The sequence below is a fragment of the Borostomias antarcticus genome (genome assembly GCF_949987555.1).
Source record: "Borostomias antarcticus genome assembly, chromosome: 11".
NCBI classification, from domain to species: Eukaryota; Metazoa; Chordata; class Actinopteri; order Stomiiformes; family Stomiidae; genus Borostomias; species Borostomias antarcticus.
Window position 1 is genome coordinate 6,249,459 of NC_140244.1, and position 24,141 is coordinate 6,273,599.

At 49.8% G+C, this 24,141-nt stretch overlaps 1 protein-coding gene across 1 annotated transcript in view; it reads left to right on the plus strand.

The window, feature by feature from the left end:
• The window catches only part of erc2 (ELKS/RAB6-interacting/CAST family member 2), a gene marked incomplete at both ends in the record, with an annotated part of 72,738 nt that extends 58,512 nt beyond the window's left edge, over positions 1–14,226 (plus strand). Inside the window, 8 exons of the mRNA XM_084445762.1 lie at positions 223–425; positions 2,473–2,598; positions 6,216–6,336; positions 8,539–8,699; positions 9,063–9,210; positions 9,315–9,905; positions 12,049–12,226; positions 14,129–14,226. Coding sequence (XP_084301888.1) covers positions 223–425; positions 2,473–2,598; positions 6,216–6,336; positions 8,539–8,699; positions 9,063–9,210; positions 9,315–9,905; positions 12,049–12,226; positions 14,129–14,226 — 1,626 coding nt within the window. The remainder of the gene's footprint in view (positions 1–222; positions 426–2,472; positions 2,599–6,215; positions 6,337–8,538; positions 8,700–9,062; positions 9,211–9,314; positions 9,906–12,048; positions 12,227–14,128) is intronic.
• Between the last annotated feature and the right edge of the window lie 9,915 nt (positions 14,227–24,141).

A 24,141-nucleotide genomic window follows, 5' to 3' on the forward strand; every position in this document is an offset into this window, starting at 1 on the left:
TGCTCTTGTTGTCCACACTGGTTTATTTAATACTCAGAGCAGAGCAGGAGAGCAGACCCCCCCACAGACTGACTGATGAGGAGCCTTTTCTTCCCTGTGTGTGTGTGTGTGTATGCGTGTGTGCGTTTGTGTGTGTGTGTGTGTGCGTGTGCATATATGTGTGTGTGTGTGTGCGCGCGTGTGTGTGTGTGTGTGTGTGTGTGTGTGTGTGTGTGCACTCAGAAGGCCCACGAGGCAGAGCAGCAGAGCGTTCCCCGCGGCGCCCCAGAGTTCCTGGACCGGATGAAGCTGCTGGAGAAGGAGACGTCGTTCTACAAGGACGAGTCCGGCAAGGCCCAGGCCGAGGTGGAACGGCTGCTGGACATCCTCCGCGAGGTGGAGACCGAGAAGAACGACAAGGACAAGAAGATAGCGGAGCTGGAGAGGTAAACGACTAGCCGGTCCTCATCCTCTGACCTTCCCCTAGCTTCTAGAAGTCCTCCCATGTGGAGGAAGACATGATGTAAGCCGTCTTATGGACGGTGAATTCAGAACCTCTCAGACTCACTGAGGTTCTGTACCGTGCACTGGAACGCAACTAAACACACATGTATTTTGTGGTACTGTTGCAAACTTCCTTCCTTAGCCACACACGGCCCAGAGATGTCACGGCAACACAGTCATCAATGAATGAATGAATGAATGAATGAATGAATAAATGAATAAATGAATTGAATGAATTGAATGAATGAATCAATCAATTAACCAATCAATCAATCAATCAATCAATCCATTAATTAGTCACTACAGTTCATCGCATCCCAGTTTGAAGGAGTGTTTTAGCAACGCTCTCTAAGGGAGAGCTGTGAGCGCAGCTCTGTGAGAGGGAGACGTTCACCTCCTGGTCCGTGAGCCACCAGAGGTCGAAGGTCATACAGTAGTATAAAACGGTGCCAGATGCGCGGCCTCATTCCCAGGAGGCCTAGGTGACACTGTGTGCTCGGTCGACCGGCTCATTCGTTCACGGGAGTCCTCTGCGAGCTGGCGCATAGGGAGTGCTGTATGCGTTGTTGTCGTTGTTGTTGTTGTTGTTGTGTTAGTCTCTCATTCACTCGTGTGAGTGTGGGATCTTGTGAGCTTGTGGGCGCGTGGTAGCACGCTGGTGCCATCCATGCGCTCGGCTGGTACGGTGTGCCCTCCCCCCTACCCCTCTGCCTGGTACCCCTCTACCTGGTACCCCTCCACCTGGTACCCCTCCGTCTGGGCTCACCAGGGGTCGAACCCGTGACTCCGGTACCAGGCTGGAACTCAGCACTGGCCATTACATTACATTGTGATGTAGCCAGACCTGCTGTATTTCCACACTTAGTTGATGCTACGCCAGCGCTGGAGAAAGGTCTGGCTGCACTTATTACCATTCGGAGATAAGGGGGGATAAACCCTGTATTTCATTAAACCAATCACAATCATCTTGGGCGGAGCGGTTGCTAGGTTGTTGTTGTTGTTTCTCATAGTCGGGATCGAATCTGATTGGGCAGGGAGAATCTCCTATCGCCACTGATTGGGCAGTTATAATCGAATGACAAGGTTTATCCCCAAAACCTACATCCAGGGAGTCAGACTACATGGTGATAGGCTGCGAGTTGCTGTCATAGTCCCAATTCATTAGAGAAATACCTATTGTAAATATGGTATCAGTTATACTTACATTGTAATTCACAGAGAAAACATTAATGTATATTATCTTTAGACGTCACTCAAAACGGGAAATAGTGTAGGCTCCCCCCTGTCTAAGAACGTGGGGGACCTGTAGTTTAGATATGAAGGGAAACGGATGCCAGAAACAGTACAGCACTAGAGAGTGTGGCTGTTCACCAGTGATGGCCCCAAGCGCATGAGCTCCACGCGTGAGCGCCCCCTGGCGGTGAGGGTGTGCGTTCGCGTGTCAGTGTGTCCTATCTGTGTCTGTGGGCGGTGTTCGATTAACTGAGTGTTTCTGTCCTTCTGCCGTCCTCACCCCCTCCTCTCTGTCCTGTCTCGCCTCACTTTACACTCTGTACCATGCCCCACCTACCCCTCCTTCCTTCTCTCTCTCCTCTCTCTCTCACTATCCCTCCTTCCTTCTCTCTCCTCTCTCTCTCCTCTCTCTTCCTCTCTCTCACCCGCTCTCCCTCCCTTTCTCCTCTCTCTTCCTCTCTCTCCTCCCTCTTCCTCTCTCTCCTCTCTCTCCTCTCTCCCTCTCTCTCTCACCCTCTCTCCCCCTCTCTCTCCTCTCTCTTCCTCTCTCCCTCTCCTCTCCTCTCTCTCTCTCTCTTTCTCTTTTCCTGCCATACCCCTCTATCCTTCTGACTTTCACCCATCTCCCTCCTCCTCATCCCCCCCTCACCTTTCCTCCGCCTCCAAACTCTTCTGTCCTCTTTTCCCCCTACTGTCTTTCTGTCTCCTCTCTCTACCCCGCCCCCCCCCCCTCGGCGGCCCCTCCTCCTCCCCCAGCCCCGCTCCTCCCCCCGCCCCCCGGCCCGCCCCTCGTCCCGGTGTCAGAGCCCCCCCCGACCCTCCGCCCCCCAGCTCCGCCGCCCCCCAGCAGATAGGGGGCATGGTGTGGGATTTCCTGGGAAAGTGAGTGCTCTGCACCCTCCCCTCCCCCCTCCCCTCCCCTCCCCCCAACACCCCCCCACCCCCACCCCTCCCACCAACCCTCCTGGCACTTCCCTCCTCACTGGTCTGCCCTGACCGACCCCCGACCCGGTCACCCTGCATGTAAATCCCTAGATCTTTATATCGGGCGGATGGGCTTATTCTCACAGCCGCATGTGTTGGTTTTCCAAGCCACCAGCCCGTCTGCGTGATATAGAGATTGCTGGATCTGTGCAAGTTTGTGAATGTCTGCAATAAGTTTGTGTGTGTGTGTGTGTGTGTGTGTGTGCGTGCGTGCGTGCGTGCGTGAGTGCGTGCGTGTGTGTATGTGTGTATGTGTGTGTGTGTGTGTATGTGTGTGTGCATGCGTCCGTGCGTGTGTGTGCGTGCGTGTGTGTGTGCGTTATGTGTGGGTGTGGGTGTGTGTGTGTGTGCGTGCCTGTGTGTATGTGTGTGTGTATTTGTCCATGCCTGTGCTGCCTGTGTTTGCCTTCATGGCTTGTGTTTGTGAGATGGCATGTAGAGTCTCTACACACATATTATACACCTGACGCCTGCTTCTTCATCTGTGTGCATCAATGAGAGGATGAAAAACAAATGAAAATGAAAATGAAAACAAGGAATGTGATATGACTCATACAGTACCATTCATCTTCATCATAGCATGTACATGATAGATACTGTAACAATATGTATGAAAAGAAACTCTTCATCAATACTTTCAATACAATTATGTTTGAGTACACTCTGTATGCATGTCAGTGTTTAGGGGGTCATATATCTCAGACTCAGGTGTATGGCTACTGTACTTGCATGTATAAATCTACATTGTTCATTTTCCCAGATTACTGTATATTCCAAAATGGCTGCCTGTTTACTTTCACAAACGTGAGGCTGGGGAGTTAGATGACCAGGAAGTCACACCCAGACTCCTTGGTAAAGACATTACATGGGAGAAAAAAACGTTAATATTAATAATCAATCGAAAAACGTTTGTCAAAGCTACAATATAATGTATTTATCCCTGTAATACTGTATTACTTGGGAGGTGGGTGTGATTTCACTCCCATTTAGTCTCTCAACCCATGACCTGAAGGCTGTAATATACTGAACACTGTAATATAATGAACACTGTGATATGGTACACACAGAGATTACAACTCAGACAAACACTACAGACAGACAGTTATGTCCATGCAAGCGTATGTGTACAGCATGCGTTGGTACCACTGCACACACATATTTTACCACACACACACACACACACACACACACACACACACACACACACACACACACACACACACACCTCTCCTGCTGTGAGCACGCTTCCCCCACCAATTCCTGCTCCCACCCCCCGACATACACACACACACACACACACACACACACACACACACACACACACACACACACACACACACACACACACTCCCAACCTCACCTTCATCAGCCCCAGCCCTCACATATTCCCCTATCACAGACTTAAGTCAGGTTTACTACACACAGCATCTGGGCCCAGCTGCAGCCCTGTTGATGTTGAGTCTATAACTCCACCTTCCAGCTTCCTGTTGATGTTGAGTCTAGATAACGGCAGCTTCCTGTTGATGTTGAGTCTAGATAACGGCAGCTTCCTGTTGATGTTGAGTCTAGATAACGGCAGCTTCCTGTTGATATTGAGTCTAGATAACAGCAGCTTCCTGTTGATGTTGAGTCTAGATAACGGCAGCTTCCTGTTAATGTTGAGTCTAGATAACGGCAGCTTCCTGTTGATGTTGAGTCTAGATAACGGCAGCTTCCTGTTGATGTTGAGTCTAGATAACGGCAGCTTCCTGTTGATGTTGAGTCTAGATAACGGCAGCTTCCTGTTAATGTTGAGTCTAGATAACGGCAGCTTCCTGTTGATGTTGAGTCTAGATAACGGCAGCTTCCTGTTGATGTTGAGTCTAGATAACGGCAGCTTCCTGTTCATGTTGAGTCTGGATAACGGCAGCTTCCTGTTCATGTTGAGTCTAGATAACGGCAGCTTCCTGTTGATGTTGAGTCTAGATAACGGCAGCTTCCTGTTGATGTTGAGTCTAGATAACGGCAGCTTCCTGTTGATGTTGAGTTTAGATAACGGCAGCTTCCTGTTGATGTTGAGTTTAGATAACGACAGCTTCCTGTTGATGTTGAGTTTAGATAACGACAGCTTCCTATTGATGTTGAGTTTAGATAACGACACCAACGACACCACGACACCATCACCGTCCCAAATAGTTCAGTACAAAAAAAACGAGAACACACACACACACCCTTTCTGTTCCCAGTGACTCCTCCCCCTGTTGTCCCTCCGCCCCGCCCCCCAGCTCACCGTAGCAGATGTAAATAGGAAACGCTTAGCGGCCTGCATGACTAGAACTGGCTGTGTACAGTACCAGGCCTACACACACACACACACACACACACACACACACACACGGCTCAGCGAGAGCTCCCGTGCTTGACTAGGGTAGGCTTCGGCCTGGACTGAACCACTGGGTTTGGTCCCCGAGGTCGGTCTGTGTTCGGTCTGCCCCCCCCCCACCCCCCCTCCCCTCCCCGTCAGGTGTCCCTCCTCTGGCTCTCCTGATTGGTTCTCTTCGACCTGGCTCGCTGACTGGTGCTGTCTGTTTGGCAACGACCGTATACCATGTCTCTCTCTCATGTCCGCCCCCACCCCCCCCCCCCCCCCCCCGGGCTGGCTGCATGTCCGACCCCATACCCCCCAGCTAGAACACACACTGTTAACGTCTGTTCCTAGAGAAGGTGCTTTGTCCTACATTAGTCGCGCTGATGCCAGCCTGCATCCTGAACCTGGCGCTGGTACCACCACTCACTCACCCACCCCACCCCACCCCACCCCTGTCTGTTGTAATACCACATCTGGGGGCGAATACTAATCATTTAAAATACTACGAGCTTGAAGATGGCTGGGATGCCTGGACAAGGTTCGCACGTGTTGACACCGTTGCTTCCATTGCACCTGGCAGGCTTAAACAGGCACGGCCAGAGTATTTGAAATTTCAAATGTTATTAGATCCAAGTCTGCTGAATAGACTCCCGTTCTGGTCTGGTCCTCGGTTGTGCTGTTTCTTTTAGTTTTTGTTGAGGTTCTAATGTCTGTGTTTTTCTTTTTCTTTTTTTAACTTTCCTTCCTGTTTCCTGTATTTCCTGCCTCTTTCCTCTTGTCCTGCCATCCTTCCTCCTACTCCTCTTCCTCCTCCACCTGCAGCCTAGCTCCCAGGTAAGCAACTTTTTACACGCCCCCTCCCCTCAACTCCAGCTCCGCCCCACACCACCTGACATGTGCATCTCCTCACACTGTAACTCTGGCGCCGAAGAGATTCATGATAACAGGAATATCTACACATATTAACATGGCAGTCCGTATCTCGTTTGCATCTCGTATATCCTCAGCTCATGTCATTTATTTCATTTATTTCGATCTCGTTTCTTGTACTGTGCTGTCAGAGTTACACTTATCTCACACTCACACTAATTTCAGTCCCCTTTTATCACACTAGGACCCGTCTCGTCTTTTAGTAGAAAGTGGAACGTTATTTCCTGTGGTTTTACAGGCAAGGGAAGGACCCCGTTAAGAAGAGTCCAAACATCAAGCTGGGACCTCAGGGAGAGAAGAAAGGCCTGGGCCAGGACCCTCGCAAGGACAACACCATGGACAGCGGCCAACATCTAAAGGTGTGTGTAGGGGGTCTGTGTGTACAGGATGTGTGCTTGAGAGAGAGAGAGAGAGAGAGAGAGAGAGAGAGAGAGAGAGAGATCAGTATCAGTTGAACAGGATCGGGTGTGGAGAGGTGAAGCTCAACTTGATTTGTTCCCGGAGGGTGATGGTTTGCTCAGCACGATAGACCACAAAAGAGAACTAGACAGGGTGCTCAGAGAGCACTGGGCTCCGCCCATTCATGCATTTTGTTGGTGTAATCGAGTTGAAATGGTTAAACTCACTCCTCAGTATAAATATAGCACACTTGCACCATTGAAGAGTACGATTTTTGGTGGTGTAACTGTTAGTGGTGTTTATTAGAGGTGGTCATGTATGAACACAACTGAACATACTTGTGTACTTGTGTAATTTTTTCAATCAGCCATTACAGACAATAACAGAAGACATAAGTTACAAAACTACTGTATGTACAGAATTTAAGTCCAGTGTTCATTCCTCTGGAGGGTAAAAAGGATGGGCACTATCCCAGTGTCCATGTCTCTGGGAGGGGTAGAAGGGCACTAGCCCAGTGTCCATGTCTCTGGGAGGGGTAGAAGGGCACTAGCCCAGTGTTCATGTCTCTGGGAGGGGTAGAAGTGCACTAGCCCAGTGTTCATGTCTCTGGGAGGGGTAGAAGTGCACTAGCCCAGTGTCCATGTCTCTGGGAGGGGTAGAGGGGCACTAGCCCAGTCTCCATGTCTCTGGGAGGGGAAGAGGGGCACTAGCCCAGTGTCCATGTCTCTGGGAGGGGTAGAAGGGCACTAGCCCAGTGTCCATGTCTCTGGGAGGGGTAGAAGGGCACTAGCCCAGTGTCCATGTCTCTGGGAGGGGTAGAAGGGCACTAGCCCAGTTTCCATGTCTCTGGGAGGGGTAGAAGGGCACTAGCCCAGTGTCCTTGCCTCTAGGAGGGGTAGTACGGCACGAGTTCAGTGTCCATGTCTCTTGGATGGGTTCTAAATTGTCTTATGCTACATCCCTCCATTGAGTTTCGTGAAAATCATTCTGGTAGTTTTTGTATAATCCTGCTATGTGACGGATATTAGTTTTTTTCCGTTTGCTTCAACTTTCAAATTAAAAAGAACACATACTTAGTGAAACCTGACACTCAAGGGGCAAAACCTCAGCCCAGATGTGCAGGTAGCTTATGATTTATTATGTAGACTAATACCACAGGATCCAGGCTAAGAAAATGTAACTTCCTAATAAAGTGTTTATCTCATTTGTTTTTCATGAATCAGATATGATTTTATTTTACATGCATAGAAACATAAGACAATATTGGTCATAAACAGCAACAAAAAAAAGTTGATATCAAAAGCCGAACCCAGGAAGATGCATTGCTAGACTGATACATTACCGCTCAGCCACCAGCAGTATACAGTATAAACCCGGCAGGAGAAGTAGACATAAAGGGAAGGAAGCCGGTCCAAGTATGGCAAATGTTGTTTTATTCTAATTTGTGTATCCGCCCAGTGATTTTGTGTGTTCTGATACAAAAAAGCATATGAGTGCGCACAACTCCAAATTAATCTGGAGCAGTCACGGGTGCCAGGTCAAGTGCTATAATAAATGACTCATGAGATAGACAATGGTCTTAAAAACTTTGGGCAGGAATGAACGTTTCGCCCTTAAGCCTTCATCAGCAAAGTTGCCCATTAAAGTTTTGAAGACCATTGTCTATCTTGTGAGTGCCGGTTCTTTCCTTCATTTATTTACATTACATTACATTACAGTCATTTAGCAGACGCTTTTATCCAAAGCGACAAACAATAATTGCATATTTAGTGTGTTCTAACTTGGCCTATGCTACACCCCTCCACCGAGTTTCATGAAAATAGCTCTGGTAATTTTTGTATAATCCTGCTATGTGACGAGCGAACAAACGAACGTATGAACGAACAAAATAACACACACGACTGAAACTAGACCCTCCGCCAGCGGTCGCTGGGCGGAGCCAATAAAAGCCAACAACAACACATGAATCACAGCAAAAAACACACAGAAACTGTAGTAATGGTGAAACACACCTAACACCATAAATACACCTGTACACAACACTGTCAACCAAACAATATACACAATAAGTACAGCAATACTCAACAGACAGTCTGTGTGTGTGTGTGTGTGTGTGTGTGTGTGTGTGTGTGTGTGTGTGTGTGTGTGTGTGTGTGTTTCAGTTGGAAGAGCTGATGAACACCCTGGAGAGGACCAGGCAGGAGCTGGATGCCACCAAGCTGCGCCTCTCCTCTACCCAGCAGTCTTTGCAGGAGAGGGACGGTCACCTGACCAACCTGAGACAGGAGCGCAGGAAACAGCTGGAGGAGATCCTGGAGATGAAGTGAGTCACGTGGCGTGTCGCACGTGTGGTTCGGAGCCATACTCTTGTGATGAGGTTGTGCAAATAACTCCAATGACAGACACCAGTGCTAGTCAGCTAGGTGCTAAGCTGGCTGATTGTGGCTGTGCTCTGCTGACAAGCACGGTGTGTCACTGAGCTAGGCTAGCTATTACCTATTCTCATGCATCTACAATACTTTCTTGTGGCTATGCTAAACTAACTAGCTGGTTATGAGGCTATGCTAAGTTAACTAGCTAGTTATATGGCTATGCTAAGCTAACTGGTTATGTGGCTATGCTAAGCTAACTAGCTGGTTATGTGGCTATGCTAAGCTAACTAGCTGGTTATTCTGTCTCCCACTAGGCAGCAGGCTTTGCTGGCAGCCATCAGTGAGAAGGATGCCAACATCGCGCTGCTCGAACTGTCGGCCTCCAATAAGAAGAAGACCCAGGAGGAGGTGCTAGCTCTGAAGAGGGAGAAAGACAGACTGATGCACCAGCTCAAACAACAGGTCAGGACTATGCTCATTTGAGAAATATATGATGCTGATTGTCTTTCCTGTTGTTAGACAGCTGTTCTTTCTTGCTCTAAAACCAGTCCTCTGTCATTCCACAGACTCAGAGCAGGATGAAGCTGATCGCAGACAACTATGAGGACGACCACTACCACCCCCACCCGCCTCCCCACCATGCCCAACCCCAGCCCCAGCACCCGGCGCAGCCTCCTCCCCAGGCGCCGTACCCCCACCCCCAGCAGCAGCCCCCGTACCCGCACGCCCCGCACCCCCAGCACGCCCAGCCCCCTCCCCAGCAGCATCCCCACCCGCAGGGGCAGCCCCAGCCCCAGTACCCGCCCCACCCCGGTCACCCCCAACACCCCCAGCCTCTTCCCCAGCACCAGCACACCGGCCCCCGGCTACAGCAGCCCCAGCACGCTCCCCAGCAGCACCCCCACGCCCAGGGGCCGCCGCAGCATCTCCACGGCCCGCTGCCTCCGCAGCAGCAGCAGCAGCACCCCCACGCCCAGCAACAGCACCCCCACGGGCCCCCGGGGCAGCAGCAGCAGGGCCCCCACCCCGGCCACCCCCACCACCCCCCTCCCCACGGCCCGCCACACTCCCAGCACCCGCGCCACCCGCCCCCCCACCACCGTGGGGGCCCTCCGAGGGGCCCCCCCCACTCCGGCCACAGGCCCTCCCCAGACCAGGTTAGCGGGTGTCCCCAGCTCCACCTCTCTTCCTCCCAGGCCTCCCAGTCGCTCAGTGGATACATGTTTTATCACCCAGTTCCATCTAGCAGCTGAAACAGGTCTATGCACATGTAGCCTGTACCTCCCTTGAATCACTCACGTGATTCAAGAAAAGTAGTCAAAGATGGGTATGCAAAGATGGGTATATATTTGCGGGTGCTTTTGAGGGTGGGTGGTTGGGTGGGTCAAATAACTTTGACGAGAATACGCCAAGTGCAAAACTAGCTAGCAAACCTATCTAACAACAACACAGTTTTACTAGCAACTAGCTAACAACAATACTACTAGCTAGCGAACTAGCTACCATTCTTAGGTAGCTAGTGTTTGTTAGCAGTGTTAGCTAGCAAGTGTTTGTTAGCTAGTGCTAGCTACTAGGGCTGCACGATTATGACAAAACATAATAATTGCGATTATTTGCTTCAAAATGGTAATTGCGATTAATAATTGTGATTAATATTTAATATATAATATTAATATATAATAACCAAAATGCTCCCAAATCACAGACGTTGATCCCTTTCTTGTTACTAACTCACTGACCTCGTTTTCGCTCATTTTTTCACTACTCACGGCTGCGGGTACTCTTGTGACACTTGTCTTGAACTACTGCTATCTGTCTTCTCAGTGAAATTGCTGCGCACAGCGCACTCAGCGGGAACGCATGTGATTGGTCAGACAGCATAAGCGCCTGTGATTCGTCCGTGTAGTCCTAGCACACTCAATTCAAAGCAAAATTATTAATCACATTAATTGCGGCCTTTTGCGATTAGTTAATCGCGGAGGTTATAATTGCGATTTCGATTAATTCACGATTAATTGTGCAGCCCTACTAGCTACCTGCTAGGTAGCTATTCACAGTGTACATATGCACCATCCATGTGGCTGATTCACGAAATTGGGCCCAGGAGTGAAGAAACTCAGATGGCGCTGAGTGGCCGCGCTTTGCATATCGCGATAGCCTAACCCTGCTCGGGCACGCTCGCCTGGAGGCCGGACGTGTGTATAGATCCAGAGCCGTGCAGCATCACACGTATCAACGTGCATCTCACGTATCAAATGTGATGTAGTGTTGGTCACGTCGCTATCCTGACGTTATTAAGGGCCTGTTTAACACTTCTGATGAATAGCCGGCGCTATTTGTGTCACAGCAGTCAGGAAGTGACCACTGCGTCAGTGAACTCACTAACTACTATTATTAACGTCTAGAATGAGCAACGTTTTAGCCTGTAGCTTCAGCAGGACACTCATTTTGTCACTGTTGCGTGGTCTAACGGCTTAATTAGACTCCTCTATCAGTCAAAACCACAAAGCCCACATCCTCCTCCATGCATGGTGTTGTTCAACACATACCTGGGGTCGGACAGCCTGCTTCAACCCATGTAGTCCAAACCCTTCTCATGCTGTCTTCTACTTCACAGTCTAATACAGGCCTGTGTCAGATACATAATTGAAGGAATGTTGTTGATTATTTAAAATTGTTTAATGTAAGATACAGTAAACCAAATGTAGCCCATGCGTTTGACAGTATGTGATAGTATTTCACAGTAGTTGATAGTGTTTGACCCAGGTCTAATCTCTACAATAATATTGACCTTTGACCTTGACTAACTCCAGTAACTCTCTGTCCTGCCCCCTGCTGACCCCTGCTGCTGTAACACGGACACACGCCGCTAGGATGACGAGGAGGGCATCTGGGCATGATCTGGGCGTTGTCCACGACAACCAATGCTCTGATGTTGTTCTGAGGGGGTGAGATTTGGTGTTCCTCCCTCCTCTCCCCAGCCTGTCTCTCTCTCTCTCTCTCCCTCTCCATGTCTCTCTCTCTCCCTCTCTATTTAACTCTCTCTCTCTCCCTCTCTATTTCTCTCTCTCTTTCATCACAGAAGTTGGATTTTCTGATCTTCGACAAACTAAAGAGTTTCTTTCTCTACTCTACTCCCTCTCTTCCCTTTTCTCTTTCTCTCTGTCTCCCTCCCTCTCTCTCTTCCACTCTCTCTCCCTCCCTCTCTCTTCCACTCTCTCCCTCTCTCTCTCCCTCCCTCTCTCTCTCTATCTCTCCTCCCTCTCTCTCTCCCTCCCTCCCTCCCTCTCTCTCTCACAGATGATTCAGTCACTATTGGAGGAGCACAGCCACGCCATGAAGCTGAAACACATGGACGACCTGACCAAACCTTTGTTACAGCACCACCACTATATCCACACTCTACATTGGGGCCTTTGTTTTTTACTGGGGGAGGTGAGGAAGAGGAGGATGAGGACGAGGGGCCGGAGGGACCAAGGTGGGAGGACAGAGCGAGGAGACTGACAGCTGAGCAGGTAACTTCCTGGTTGAATTTCAAGACAGCTGTCGTCCTTGCTTCCTGTCTTCCCGCCTCCTTTTCAAAGCACGTTGCAGGGGAACGAGGAGGAGGAGCCTCACACACTCTCCCTCGTCAAGCGACTGTGGCTCAGTGGTAGAGCAGGTCGTCCAGTGACCGTAGGGTCGGCGGTTCGAATCCTGGCTCCTCCTGTCCACATGTCGGAAGTGTCCTTGGGTCAAGACTCTAAAACCCAAATTGCTCCCAATGAGCAGGCTAGCACCTTGCATGGCAGTTGTTGCCATTAGTGTGTAAATGTATGTGTGAATGGGTGAATGAGAGGCCATTGTAAAGCGATTTGAATAAAAGTAAGTGTGAATAAAAATGAAAGTGCACTGTAAGTGCAGTCTATTTACCGTTAGAGGAGCCTCAAACATTCTCCCTCTGTGAGGTATGAGAGGCTGGCAAGGAGACAGGATGCAAGGAAACGAAGGAAGGCTGTCGAGGTTCAGGGCGAGAGATGTGTTAGACATGTCTGTATTAGACAGAGGAGCTTGACAGATGCTATACTATGTGTTCACTTTGTGGCACACTGTAATAATAGGGTAGCGGATGTGGTCTGAGTGTTTTTGTTTAAAGCACATTGTGTTGCCTCTGTGTATGAAATGCGCTACATAAATAAAGTTTGATTTGATTTGGTGTGTGCCTCTACAGACGGCCGAGGGGTTATCAAAGAGGTGGTTACCCCCCCCCCCCCCCCCCCCTTACCCTGCTCCGTAGATACCCCCCAGCTGGAGGACCTCAGACACGGAGATGACTGGGATGCGGAGACCCACACACACACAGACACGTCAGCCGTCCTATCGGCAGTCAGGACCACAGCCTTGTCCCGCCTCCACTCCGGCTCCCCTCACTCTGCTCAGCGGACCACCGCCTCCCTGCCTCTCTCTCCCAGCTAGCTCCGCCCACTCCTCAGCTCCGCCCACAGGGCCGGCAGAGCTCATGACAAGCTCAATATTACGCTACCTTCTGATTGGCTCACGCCATTGTGGCTCTGCCTGTCTAGCAGGGCGTCTAAGCCCCGATTGGTTGCTCTGCCTGACTCCGATTGGTTTCGCCTGCTGGGTTCCCTGCTCTGACTTGCTCAGCTCCATGGCTCCTGGTGCGGATTGGCTCACATTCCTGAATTCCTCCTCTGATTGGCTCACGTTCCTGGCTTCTGCCTCTGATTGGCTGTCCTACAACGATTATCTCTGTGCTTGTTACCTGCCTCCCTCTACCACTTTGGAGACAAATCGCTACTACACATTGTATGTGCTGCATCATCTTGATTATGGTGTGACAAGACAACTGACATTATTTTGTTTTGCACCCAGAGTGCTTCTTTTATTCCACTATTGTTGTTTTCTTGTTTACTTTCTGGCCAAAAAAAACATATACATGTCATGAAGTGCCACACAGTAACTTTTGTTTACATTTGCATATGAGTTTACTGCCAACCTCCTTGCGGGGAACCTAGCGCAAACTAGCCATCATTTTCATTTTGTGTTCGCTGAAGACTTTCGAACGTGCGAACCCCTCTGAGCATGGCGTTGAGTGTATGTTAGCTCTGCCCTCACATGGCCATTAGACAGCCAATGGCGTTTTAAGACTCTTCATGTTACCTCGTTTGATAATCAGAAGCAGTCCTAAATTCAATCTATGCAGATGTCAGAGTCAAAGCAGCTGTTTTCAGCTGCGAGTCAAGGGCACCAATGGAAATTTGATGCATTCCTCAGCTGTACCCGTCCAATCAGAATGGTCCATCTGTGTCATGGAAAGAGTATTCACCAATGAGAAGACTTCTGTGTTTCTGAGAGTTTGCACCTATGCACCTCCGTGCAGGTATATTTCTACTGGTGCTTCCACTGGTGCTCACACAGGGGGCGGAGCCAAAGGACCTGGCGAGAGAGAGACACGGCCAATCACGCCACAGAATGTGATCCAAACCCGGGCTCACTGGGATCCACTGCAGTAGGTCGTATGTGTACATAATCACCCGATCGGCTGGAGAAGAGGGTGGTGATCACTTTAAGACCTACAGGGAGAGTTAAGATGATTATTTTCTATGTATATTGTCATTGTATACACACATCTCTGGTACTTCGGACCTGTCACTAAGTGTAGGGATAGACACAGAGGTTCCAGAGATGTTTCACTATAACTAGGCCTACTATTAGCCTCTCGCTCCTCCTCTCGATGTCACTCCTTCTCTTCTCCATCCTTCATCCTATCCCTCCATTCCGCCTCTCTCCCCCCTGCATCAGTCTGTGCCGACCCCCAAACCCAAACCTAGTGACTTGGTTCTCTCCTTCTCGACAAGGTGGCCTCTGCCTCGTTTCAGATTATTTGTATACTTATTCTATAGATGTATAAAGAAAATATATAGAGTGTGTCCATGCTGTATGTGGTCAGATATAATGTGTCAAAAAAAAAAAACTGGGGAGGGAAAAAAAGGGTTATTTTATTTTCCGAACTGGCTGCAGGTTATAGAATCCCTTATTCGCTGTGTTGAGTGATATAATAACCGTCCCCTATTTCCTACGTGGCAAGAAATAGGAACTTATAGCAGCAAGCGCTGTTCCCTGTCAGAAAACGGGCCCTCTCTCAGACAGAACAGTCCACAAAAGTCCAGCTCCAACGGCCCGAGGGTGGTCCAGGAGAGGTTCGAGAGAAGATGTTTCCAGACCTAATCAAGAAGAGCTAATAGCCTACTACATTCCTATCGCAGTGTGAGAAATCATTTTTCAGACTCTCTCACATGGCGCGCTGGGGCTACGCGATGGCCGCTCGTGTCCTTCTTCGCATTGAGCTGCAGTCACGCTTCTGTTCCCGCTGCCCGCTAAAGTAGCCAATGAGATGAATTCCCACCGCGCAGCCAGAAAATTGCGCTTGTGCATGGGAGGACCGCCGGTACCACGGCCAGAGTGGACGTTGGAGTGACTCGTCCGTCGCGGGCGCCTCGTCCGGTCTTTCTCGTTTCTGCGTGTGTTCGTCATCCTCGTTGTTTGTCCTGGTGAACCCAGAAGTGGTTGAAGTACGTGGCCGTGACAGTTAAGTGTGTAGAAAAAAACAAGACAGACAAATCCTCCTAGTGGCAAAACCATTCAGACTGTTAACTGTTGAAGTCTCCTCCAGCCCCCCCATGGTGCCTGTGTGTGAGGTGTGTGTGTGAGGTGTGTGTCTCCCTCCCTGTGGCTGATGTCATTGCGTGTTGTGTTAAAGTGTCCTCATCCTCCATGGGATCTTGACGAGAGCAACCGTTCCCTCGCCTGCTGTTCTGCCTCATGTCCGCCGTGGTCGTCATCACGTCCGCCGTACATAGAACAACAGGAGGCCGTTGCTTCTCCCCTCGCCGACCGAGACCCCGCCCCTTCCTGTCCTGGCGCCATTTGGCGTTTGTATTCACAAATGTCAAGTCACAGGGAAATGAAAGACCTCTGGCTTTAACATCAGGGGGACGGAGTTCAAATCCTCCCTTTCAGGTCCTTATACTGAATACTTGAAGTAGGGAGTTCTCCTACGTAGCTAATATGTAATAGCCTACTGTACATGGTAGAACATGTGGAACACGTCAATTGTGCCCATGCATGCTGATTTTTACATAATGTGCCAACTGAGGGAGAATCTTCGGTCCTCTACGCAGAGAGAGAGAGAGATCAGAGAGATCAGAGAGTATCAAAGAGCAGTCGAACCATTTTAGACACATCAGAAGCCTGTTAGAAAGGTCTAGATTACTGGACCTAGATTAAGTCTAATCTGAGATTATTAAACTTAAATAAAAAGATATTTGAAAGAGTGACTGTAGTCCAGGGTTCGTCTTGTCATGTGTGCACTGTGCAGCAAATAAGTCCATATAAGATACAGGAAGAACCAAGGCCCACAGTCTCGCCAGCACACTGGGAAAGTTATTAGTCATTCATCCATTTCTGTTGTTTATGTCCATTGCAGCAGCTACGACCAAGCCTCTTTCTCCTTCTGTCTTCTTAAAAATGTTGTTATCCGAGGATTGAGTTTGAGTGTTCCTCCATGGTCAGTGCTCACCTCCTGACTCAGGGGTTTCCTCCGCCAACGGCGCAGTCGTGAACGAGGACGGACGAGGTGAAATGACTGATGACTTTCCAAGTGTACAGTTAGAAAAGAGTTATGGACTGTTACTGATTGGTGTATGGGAAAAAAAAGCCTGATTAAGGTCCATATATTACAGTAACTGTCATTGTCATGTACACGTTGCATTTTATTTATTGTTCGATATTGAAAATACAAACCTTTGGGTCTAACAAAACACTGTGACCAATGGCAGAAACATTTGTTGAACTGAACAAATTGTGTTTTTACTTTCTGGGTCTTTTTTGTATTTAAGTTGTCTATATTTTTCTTCTATTGTTTCAGTTTATTTATTACGTCAGTTGGGGACTGTACTATTTGTATAGATGTTTTCTGCTGTACAGTTACAATTTAGGAACAAGTTCAATGTGAGTGTCCAGCATGCTGAATGATTACTTGTGTGAACGTGGGCTTATTTCCCATGATGCATCAGTCCTCATCCATTAATTGCATCTGCATCGTGACGGTGTGATGTTGTGTTTGAGAGTGCTGTGTGTCTCCTTACCCATCGTGTCCCCTTAGAAGACAGCCTGTGCAGTTTATGAGAGAGCGAGGCAGCATGTTTTGGGGATTGTTGCTGGTCTAAATGCATTCAAATGATTGCTGTGTGTGTGTGTTTGTGTGTGTGTGAAGAGAAAGAGAGAACAAAAGAAAAACTTCTAATGCAGGGAGAGAGAGTGAGAAAGAGGGAGAGAGAAAAGGAGAGAGAGAGAGAAAGAGAGTGAGAGAAAGAGAGAGTGAGAGAGAGAGCTGTGTGCAGCATGGATACTCCTGTGTCATGTTTGGTGTTTTTCAAACCTAGGAGGTTTGCTATTGTATGTGCTGTATCAGAATATTAATAGTGAGTGGCCAGCTTGTTTATATCCATGAAATAAAGGTGACTTTCTTTCAGATTGCGAGTGTCTTAATTGACCTGATCTCATAGAATGTTTTTTGACAGTTATGTATGATGATGGCACACAACAAAACAGAATCAAGTCATGCTTCACAACAATTCTGACATTGGTCTGTGTGTGTTGGTTGAATATCTATTATAAATGTTCATACTGATTGTCGTAATACTACAAACCAAACTGATTATTGTTTATAATCCATTTTTCTTTCTGAGACGAGAACAAGCTTTATTGACTTTTGTTCTCCACACATTTGATGGGAGGTGAGAGAGATGGGGTCCTACTTTATTGATCCACAGAGAGAAACTGATGAGTCAGCAGCAGCTATAGGAACACACAGTGGACAGACACCAAGAGACCAAAAACTAGAAACAATGTTCAACATTCAAAGTACTTTAAAATACTACATCCTGTTTTGGCATACTATAGTAGGGTAGTATGCGATTCGGAACGCAGCCAATGTGTTTTATACACATAGACCGTAGGAATATACACCTTCCTCTTCCCTCCTGTTGGACACCCCTCACAGGGACTGACCTGCTCGCACTGGCAGGTCAAAGGTCACCTGCTGTGGTCCCCGTGGAATGTTGTTATTACGCTGTAGGGTGGTGGTCTTTCTCCCCCCACAGTGTCCCTGGCTCAGTCCGTGTCCTGGGTAAGTAAGACACACAAGATGTTTGGCCTCATTTAGCAAGATAACAGTCAATGGATATTCTGTATGATATGATGTTATATTCTGTATGATATGCTGTTATATTTTGTATGATATGTTATATTCTGTATGATATGCTATTATATTCTGTATGATATGCTATTATATTCTGTATGGGCCTCAGTGATCTGGGCTTGTCTTACCGCCCTGGGCCTCAGTGATCTGGGCTCGTCTTACCGCCCTGGGCCTCAGTGATCTGGGCTCATCCTACCGCCCTGGGCCTCAGTGATCTGGGCTCGTCTTACCGCCCTGCGCCTCAGTGATCTGGGCTCATCCTACCGCCCTGGGCCTCAGTGATCTGGGCTCGTCTTACCGCCCTGCGCCTCAGTGATCTGGGCTCATCCTACCGCCCTGGGCCTCAGTGATCTGGGCTCGTCTTGCCGCCCTGGGCCTCAGTGATCTGGGCTGGATCTGACAGCTACACTTTGTGTGCATCATTGAAGACTGTCCCATTTTTTCTTCTCGAAGTCGCAGCAGAACGTTCTCAGCACTAATTACACAATACCGTGGGGAATTACAGCTTAAAATTAAAGCTATTACAGTCCCCACCCGGTCTGCCTCTTTACAGGCGGTCAGGATTCAATTAAGTTATTATTTGACCTGCCTGGTTTAATAAAGGATCAATAAAAAAAAAGTAAAGATAAAAGTGAGATACAGAGATACAGAGATACAGAGAGATATCTGCTCTGAATCATCTGTGGTTGTTGATGCAGCCGTCTTGTCTACAGCTTATTAGGACCTTCATCTCCAACATGCCTTATAAACATTTGTGTTTCCCTAGTCTGATCTGGTCTAAACACAGTTAGTGAATAAGTAACACTTTTGGAATGTTGTGTTGGATTGTTCTGTCTATGGAGCCCTAGGTGAGATCTTGAAAAGGGGGCCCCTCCCCCAAACATAATTTAACCCCTACCCAGAAAAACCTGTCCCACTTCTGAGCTCCAAACAATAACCCCAACACTCCCTCCCTCCCCTCCCAACACTCCCTACCTCCCTCCCCTCCCAACACTCACTCCCTCCCTCCCCTCCCAACACTCCCTACCTCCCTCCCCTCCCAACACTCCCTCCCTCCCTCCCTCCCAACACTCCCTCCCTCCCTCCCCTCCCAACACTCCCTACGTCCCTCCCCTCCCAACACTCACTCCCTCCCTCCCTCCCAACACTCCCTCCCTCCCCTCCCAATACTCCCTCCCTCCCTCCCCTCCCAACACTCCCTCCCTACCTCCCTCCCCTCCCAACACTCACTCCATCCCTCCCTCCCTCCCAACACTCCCTCCCTCCCTCCCTCCCAACACTCACTCCCTCCCTCCCCTCCCAACACTCCCTACCTCCCTCCCCTCCCAACACTCACTCCCTCCCTCCCCTCCCAACACTCCCTACCTCCCTCCCCTCCCAACACTCCCTCCCTCCCTCCCTCCCAACACTCCCTCCCTCCCTCCCCTCCCAACACTCCCTACCTCCCTCCCCTCCCAACACTCACTCCCTCCCTCCCTCCCTCCCAACACTCCCTCCCTCCCCTCCCAATACTCCCTCCCTCCCTCCCCTCCCAACACTCCCTCCCTACCTCCCTCCCCTCCCAACACTCACTCCATCCCTCCCTCCCTCCCAACACTCCCTCCCTCCCTCCCTCCCAACACTCCCTCCCTCCCTCCCCTACCAATACTCCCTCCCTCCCCTCCCAACACTCCCTCCCTCCCTCCCTCCCAACACTCCCTCCCTCCCTCCCTCCCTCCCTCCCAACACTCCCTACCTCCCTCCCTCCCAACACTCCCTCCCTCCCTCCCCTCCCTACCTCCCTCCCTCCCCTCCCAACACTCCCTACCTCCCTCCCCTCCCAACACTCCCTACCTCCCTCCCTCCCCTCCCAACACTCCCTACCTCCCTCCCCTCCCAACACTCACTCCCTCCCTCCCTCCCTCCCCTCCCAACACTCACTCCCTCCCTCCCTCCCCTCCCAACACTCCCTACCTCCCTCCCTCCCCTCCCAACACTCACTCCCTCCCTCCCTCCCTCCCAACACTCCCTCCCTCCCTCCCTCCCTCCCTCCCAACACTCCCTCCCCTCCCAACACTCCCTCCCTCCCTCCCAACACTCCCTCCCTCCCTCCCCTCCCAACACTCACTCCCTCCCTCCCTCCCTCCCAACACTCCCTCCCTCCCTCCCAACACTCCCTCCCCTCCCAACACTCACTCCCTCCCTCCCTCCCTCCCTCCCCTCCCAACACTCCCTCCCTCCCTCCCTCCCCTCCCAACACTCCCTACCTCCCTCCCTCCCCTCCCAACACTCACTCCCTCCCTACCTCCCCTCCCAACACTCCCTCCCTCCCTCCCCTCCCAACACTCCCTCCCTACCTCCCAACACTCCCTCCCTCCCCTCCCAACACTCCCTCACTCCCTCCCAAAACTCCCTCCCTCCCTCCCCTCCCAACACTCCCTCCCTCCCTCCCTCCCCTCCCAACAATCCCTCCCTCCCTCCTGATAATGTAATAATCTAAAAAAGCGAATAAATACTGCTGTTAGGGTACTTTGTGGTATATTTTGGCGTACTTTGTGGTACTTGTGGTATACATATATGTGTCTTATGATACTTTGCAGTATACTTTTGGGTGCTTTGAGGTACTTTTGTGATATACTTTGGGGTACTCTGTGGTATACTTTGCAGTACTTTGTGGTATACTTTGGGGTACACAGCAATACTTTGCAGTACTCTGCTGTATACTTTGGGGTACTTTGAGGTACTTTGCGGTACTTTGCGGAATACTTTGAGGTACTTTGTGGTGTGCTTTGGAGTACTTTGCGGTCCTTAGTGGTATACTTTGGGGTACTTTGTGGTACTCTGCAGTACTTTGCAGTATACTTTGGCTACTTTGCATTATACTTTGGGGTACTTTGTAGTACTTTGTGGTATACATTGAGGTACTTACCCATACTTTGCAGTAATGTGTGGTCATTTGTGGTACTTGTTCAGTACTTTGTGGTATACTTTGGGGTACACAGCAATACTTTGCAGTACTCTGCAGTATACTTTGGGGTACTTTGGGGTACTTTGATATTTTGCGATAGTTTGCAGTAAACATTGGGGTACTTTGCAGTACTTTGCGGAATACTTTGAGGTACTTTGTGGTGTGCTTTGGAGTACTTTGCGGTACTTAGTGGTATACTTTGGGGTACTTTGTGGTACTCTGCAGTACTTTGCAGTATACTTTGGGTACTTTGCGTTATACTTTGGGGTACTTTGTAGTACTTTGTGGTATACATTGAGGTACTTACCCATACTTTGCAGTAATGTGTGGTAATTTGTGGTACTTTGTGGTATACGGAGGTACTTTGCAGTATGCTTTGGGGTACTTTGCGGTACTTTGTGGTATACTTTGGGGTATACTTTGCTGTATACTTTGGGGTACTTTGTGGTATACTTTGGAGTACTTTGAGATACTTAGTGATTAGTAGGGCCCTTCAAAAAGGGGTTCAGTATTTTATCTTAGCCTATATAGTAGGAGACAGGATTTAATTTAAGACATAGTTTTAACTATATGAATTGAAAGCAAAATGTATGAGGCAAATTATGTGAGGCTGCTGTTCATAAACTATAGTTAAGAGCTGCTATCCATTGACTATATTTCAGATTGCAATACCATAACTCCCCCGATACTCATCTCCAAACTCAGCAACTGTCTCAACACTGGAGACAGTCAACCTCTCACCCTCAACACTGGAGAAAGTCACCCTCTCACCCTCAACACTGGGCTGTTTCATATCCTCTGTACAAACACAACTGCATAGTTACCTACAATTCCAGCTCAATTATCAATTCACTGATGACAGCTGCGGTAGGCCTGATCTCCAACACTCTCTACAGTGACTTGTCCTGCATGGTGTTGCTTCCATAGCATGTTGGTAGTGTTGATGTTCTCAGTCAGACGCCCTCTGAATCATGCATATACGGGGATGTTTGTTGTCCATGTCTGGTCCTTGGTGATCTGTACATCAACATACTGTACTTGTAAATACACTGTCTCCACAGGGGTCCCACTGCTGTTCAGGCAATTGGCCGCTCCTGCTTCCTGCTAGTCCACTAGAATCACTTTCATCTTCCTGCTTCCTGCTGTAGTCCACTAGCATCTCCATTATCTTACTGACGTTCAGGTGGAGGTTGTTGCCCTGACAACATTTAGTTTGGCACTCCACCCCCTCCACGAAGGCCTTCTCATTATTGTTGGAGATCAGGCCTACCGCAGCTGTGTCATCAGTGAATTGATAATTGAGCTAAAATTGTAGGTACAGTAACTATACAGTCGTGTTTGTACAGAGGATATGAAAAAGCCCAGTGTTGAGGGTGAGAGGGTGACTTTCTCCAGTGTTTAGGGTGAGAGAAGATGAGGTTTGGCTGCCCACTCTCACCACCTGAGGTCTGCCCGTCAGGAAGTCCAGGATCCACCTGTGCAGGAAGGGTTTAATCTCCAATCTCCATCCTGCATTTGGAGATGAGTATGTGGGAGTTGTGTGGGCATTACTGTGCAGGGTTGTGTGATGTGTAGTGTAGTAGATGTGGTAGTAGTGCTTGTAGTTAGTGCAGTAGTGCTTGTAGTTAGTGCATGCTGCATGCCGCTTCTGCTTGCCACTCTGCTTTCAGCTACCGCCGCCAGCTAGCCCTCCTTATGGAGGGTGAAAAGAGGAGCCGAGTGCGTAAGTCTGCTGCCAGTACAAAGCCACTCCACCGCCAAGACTCCTACAGTGCCTCCCCGCGGCCACACATGGTAAATGTGTAACTCGCGGTCCCAGGCTAAACTGTAGGGGATCTCGGTGTGTGGACACGCACTGGCTCCTGCCAACCACTGTCCCAGCTATGGGTAAATAGCATGGGCAGATGTGGCTCACAGCCATAGTAGGCAACCCATCTAGGAGAAGGTCACTCCGAACAAAAACCACAGGTGCTGCTTGTGCCTGGCTCCGCACCGTATACCATCTGGAGGTGTGGAGCAAGGGCGGATGAGGGTTTTAAGCCCAAAACGGCCAGAGTAGGGCTGTGAGGAGTTGCGCCCCACAGTCCTTAACCAGCAAAAAGCCCTGATGGAAGAACACTGAAGAGATACCCAGCCCGGAGGAAGCCCGGGGCCCCCGTCTGGAGCCAGGCCCGGACGGAGGGCCCGTCTGCAAGTGCCTGGTGGTTGGGCTTTTCATGGAGCCCGGCCGGGCCCAGCCCGAAAGAGCAACGTGGAAACAACATCTCCGTCTCATCTGTCCCGTGGACCCACCACCCGTGGGAGGAACTGTCGGGGTCCGGTGCGCTGCCAACTAGATGGCAGTGAAGGCGGAGGGCACTGACGGACCGGACCTAGGCGGCAAAGGCTGGCTCTGGGGACATGGAATGTGACCTCACTGGGGGGGAAGGAGCCGGAGCTTGTGAGGGAGGTGGAGCGATACCAATTACACCTGGTGGGGCTAACCTCCACGCACAGCACCGGTACCGGAACCAAACTCCTCGATAGGGGTTGTACTCTCCGGAGTTGCTTACGGTATGGGGCATAAGGCAGGTGTGGCTATACTAGCTAGCCCCCAGCTGAGCGCCTCTGTGCTGGAGTTCACCCCAGTGGACGAGAGGGTCACCTCCGTGCGCCTCAGGACTGTGGGGGGGGGGGGGGACTCTGACTGTGGTTTGTGCTTATGCACTGAACAGCAGTTCAGAGTACTCGGCCCTCCTGCAGACCCTAAGTGAAGTCCTATTTGGGACTCCTGCAGGGGACTCCACTGTCCTATTGGGGGACTTCAATGCACACTTGGGCAATGATGGAGAAACTTGGAGGGGCATGATTGGGAGGCATGGCCACCACGATCTGAACCCGAGTGGTGTTTTGTTTTGGACTTCTGTGCTAGTCACGGTTTGTCCATAACAAACACCATGTTCGAACACAAGGATGCCCACAAGTACACCTGGCATCAGAAAACCTTAGGCCGAAGGACGATGATCGTTTTTGTTATTGTATCATCTGATCTGAGGCCATGTGTTTTGGACACTCAGGTGAAGAGAGGGGCAGAGCTGTCCACTGATCACCATCTGGTGGTGAGCTGGTTTCGATGGCAGAGGAAGCCCCTGGAAAACCCAAGTGTGTAGTGAGGGTGAACTGGGAACGTCTGGAGGAAGGGGAA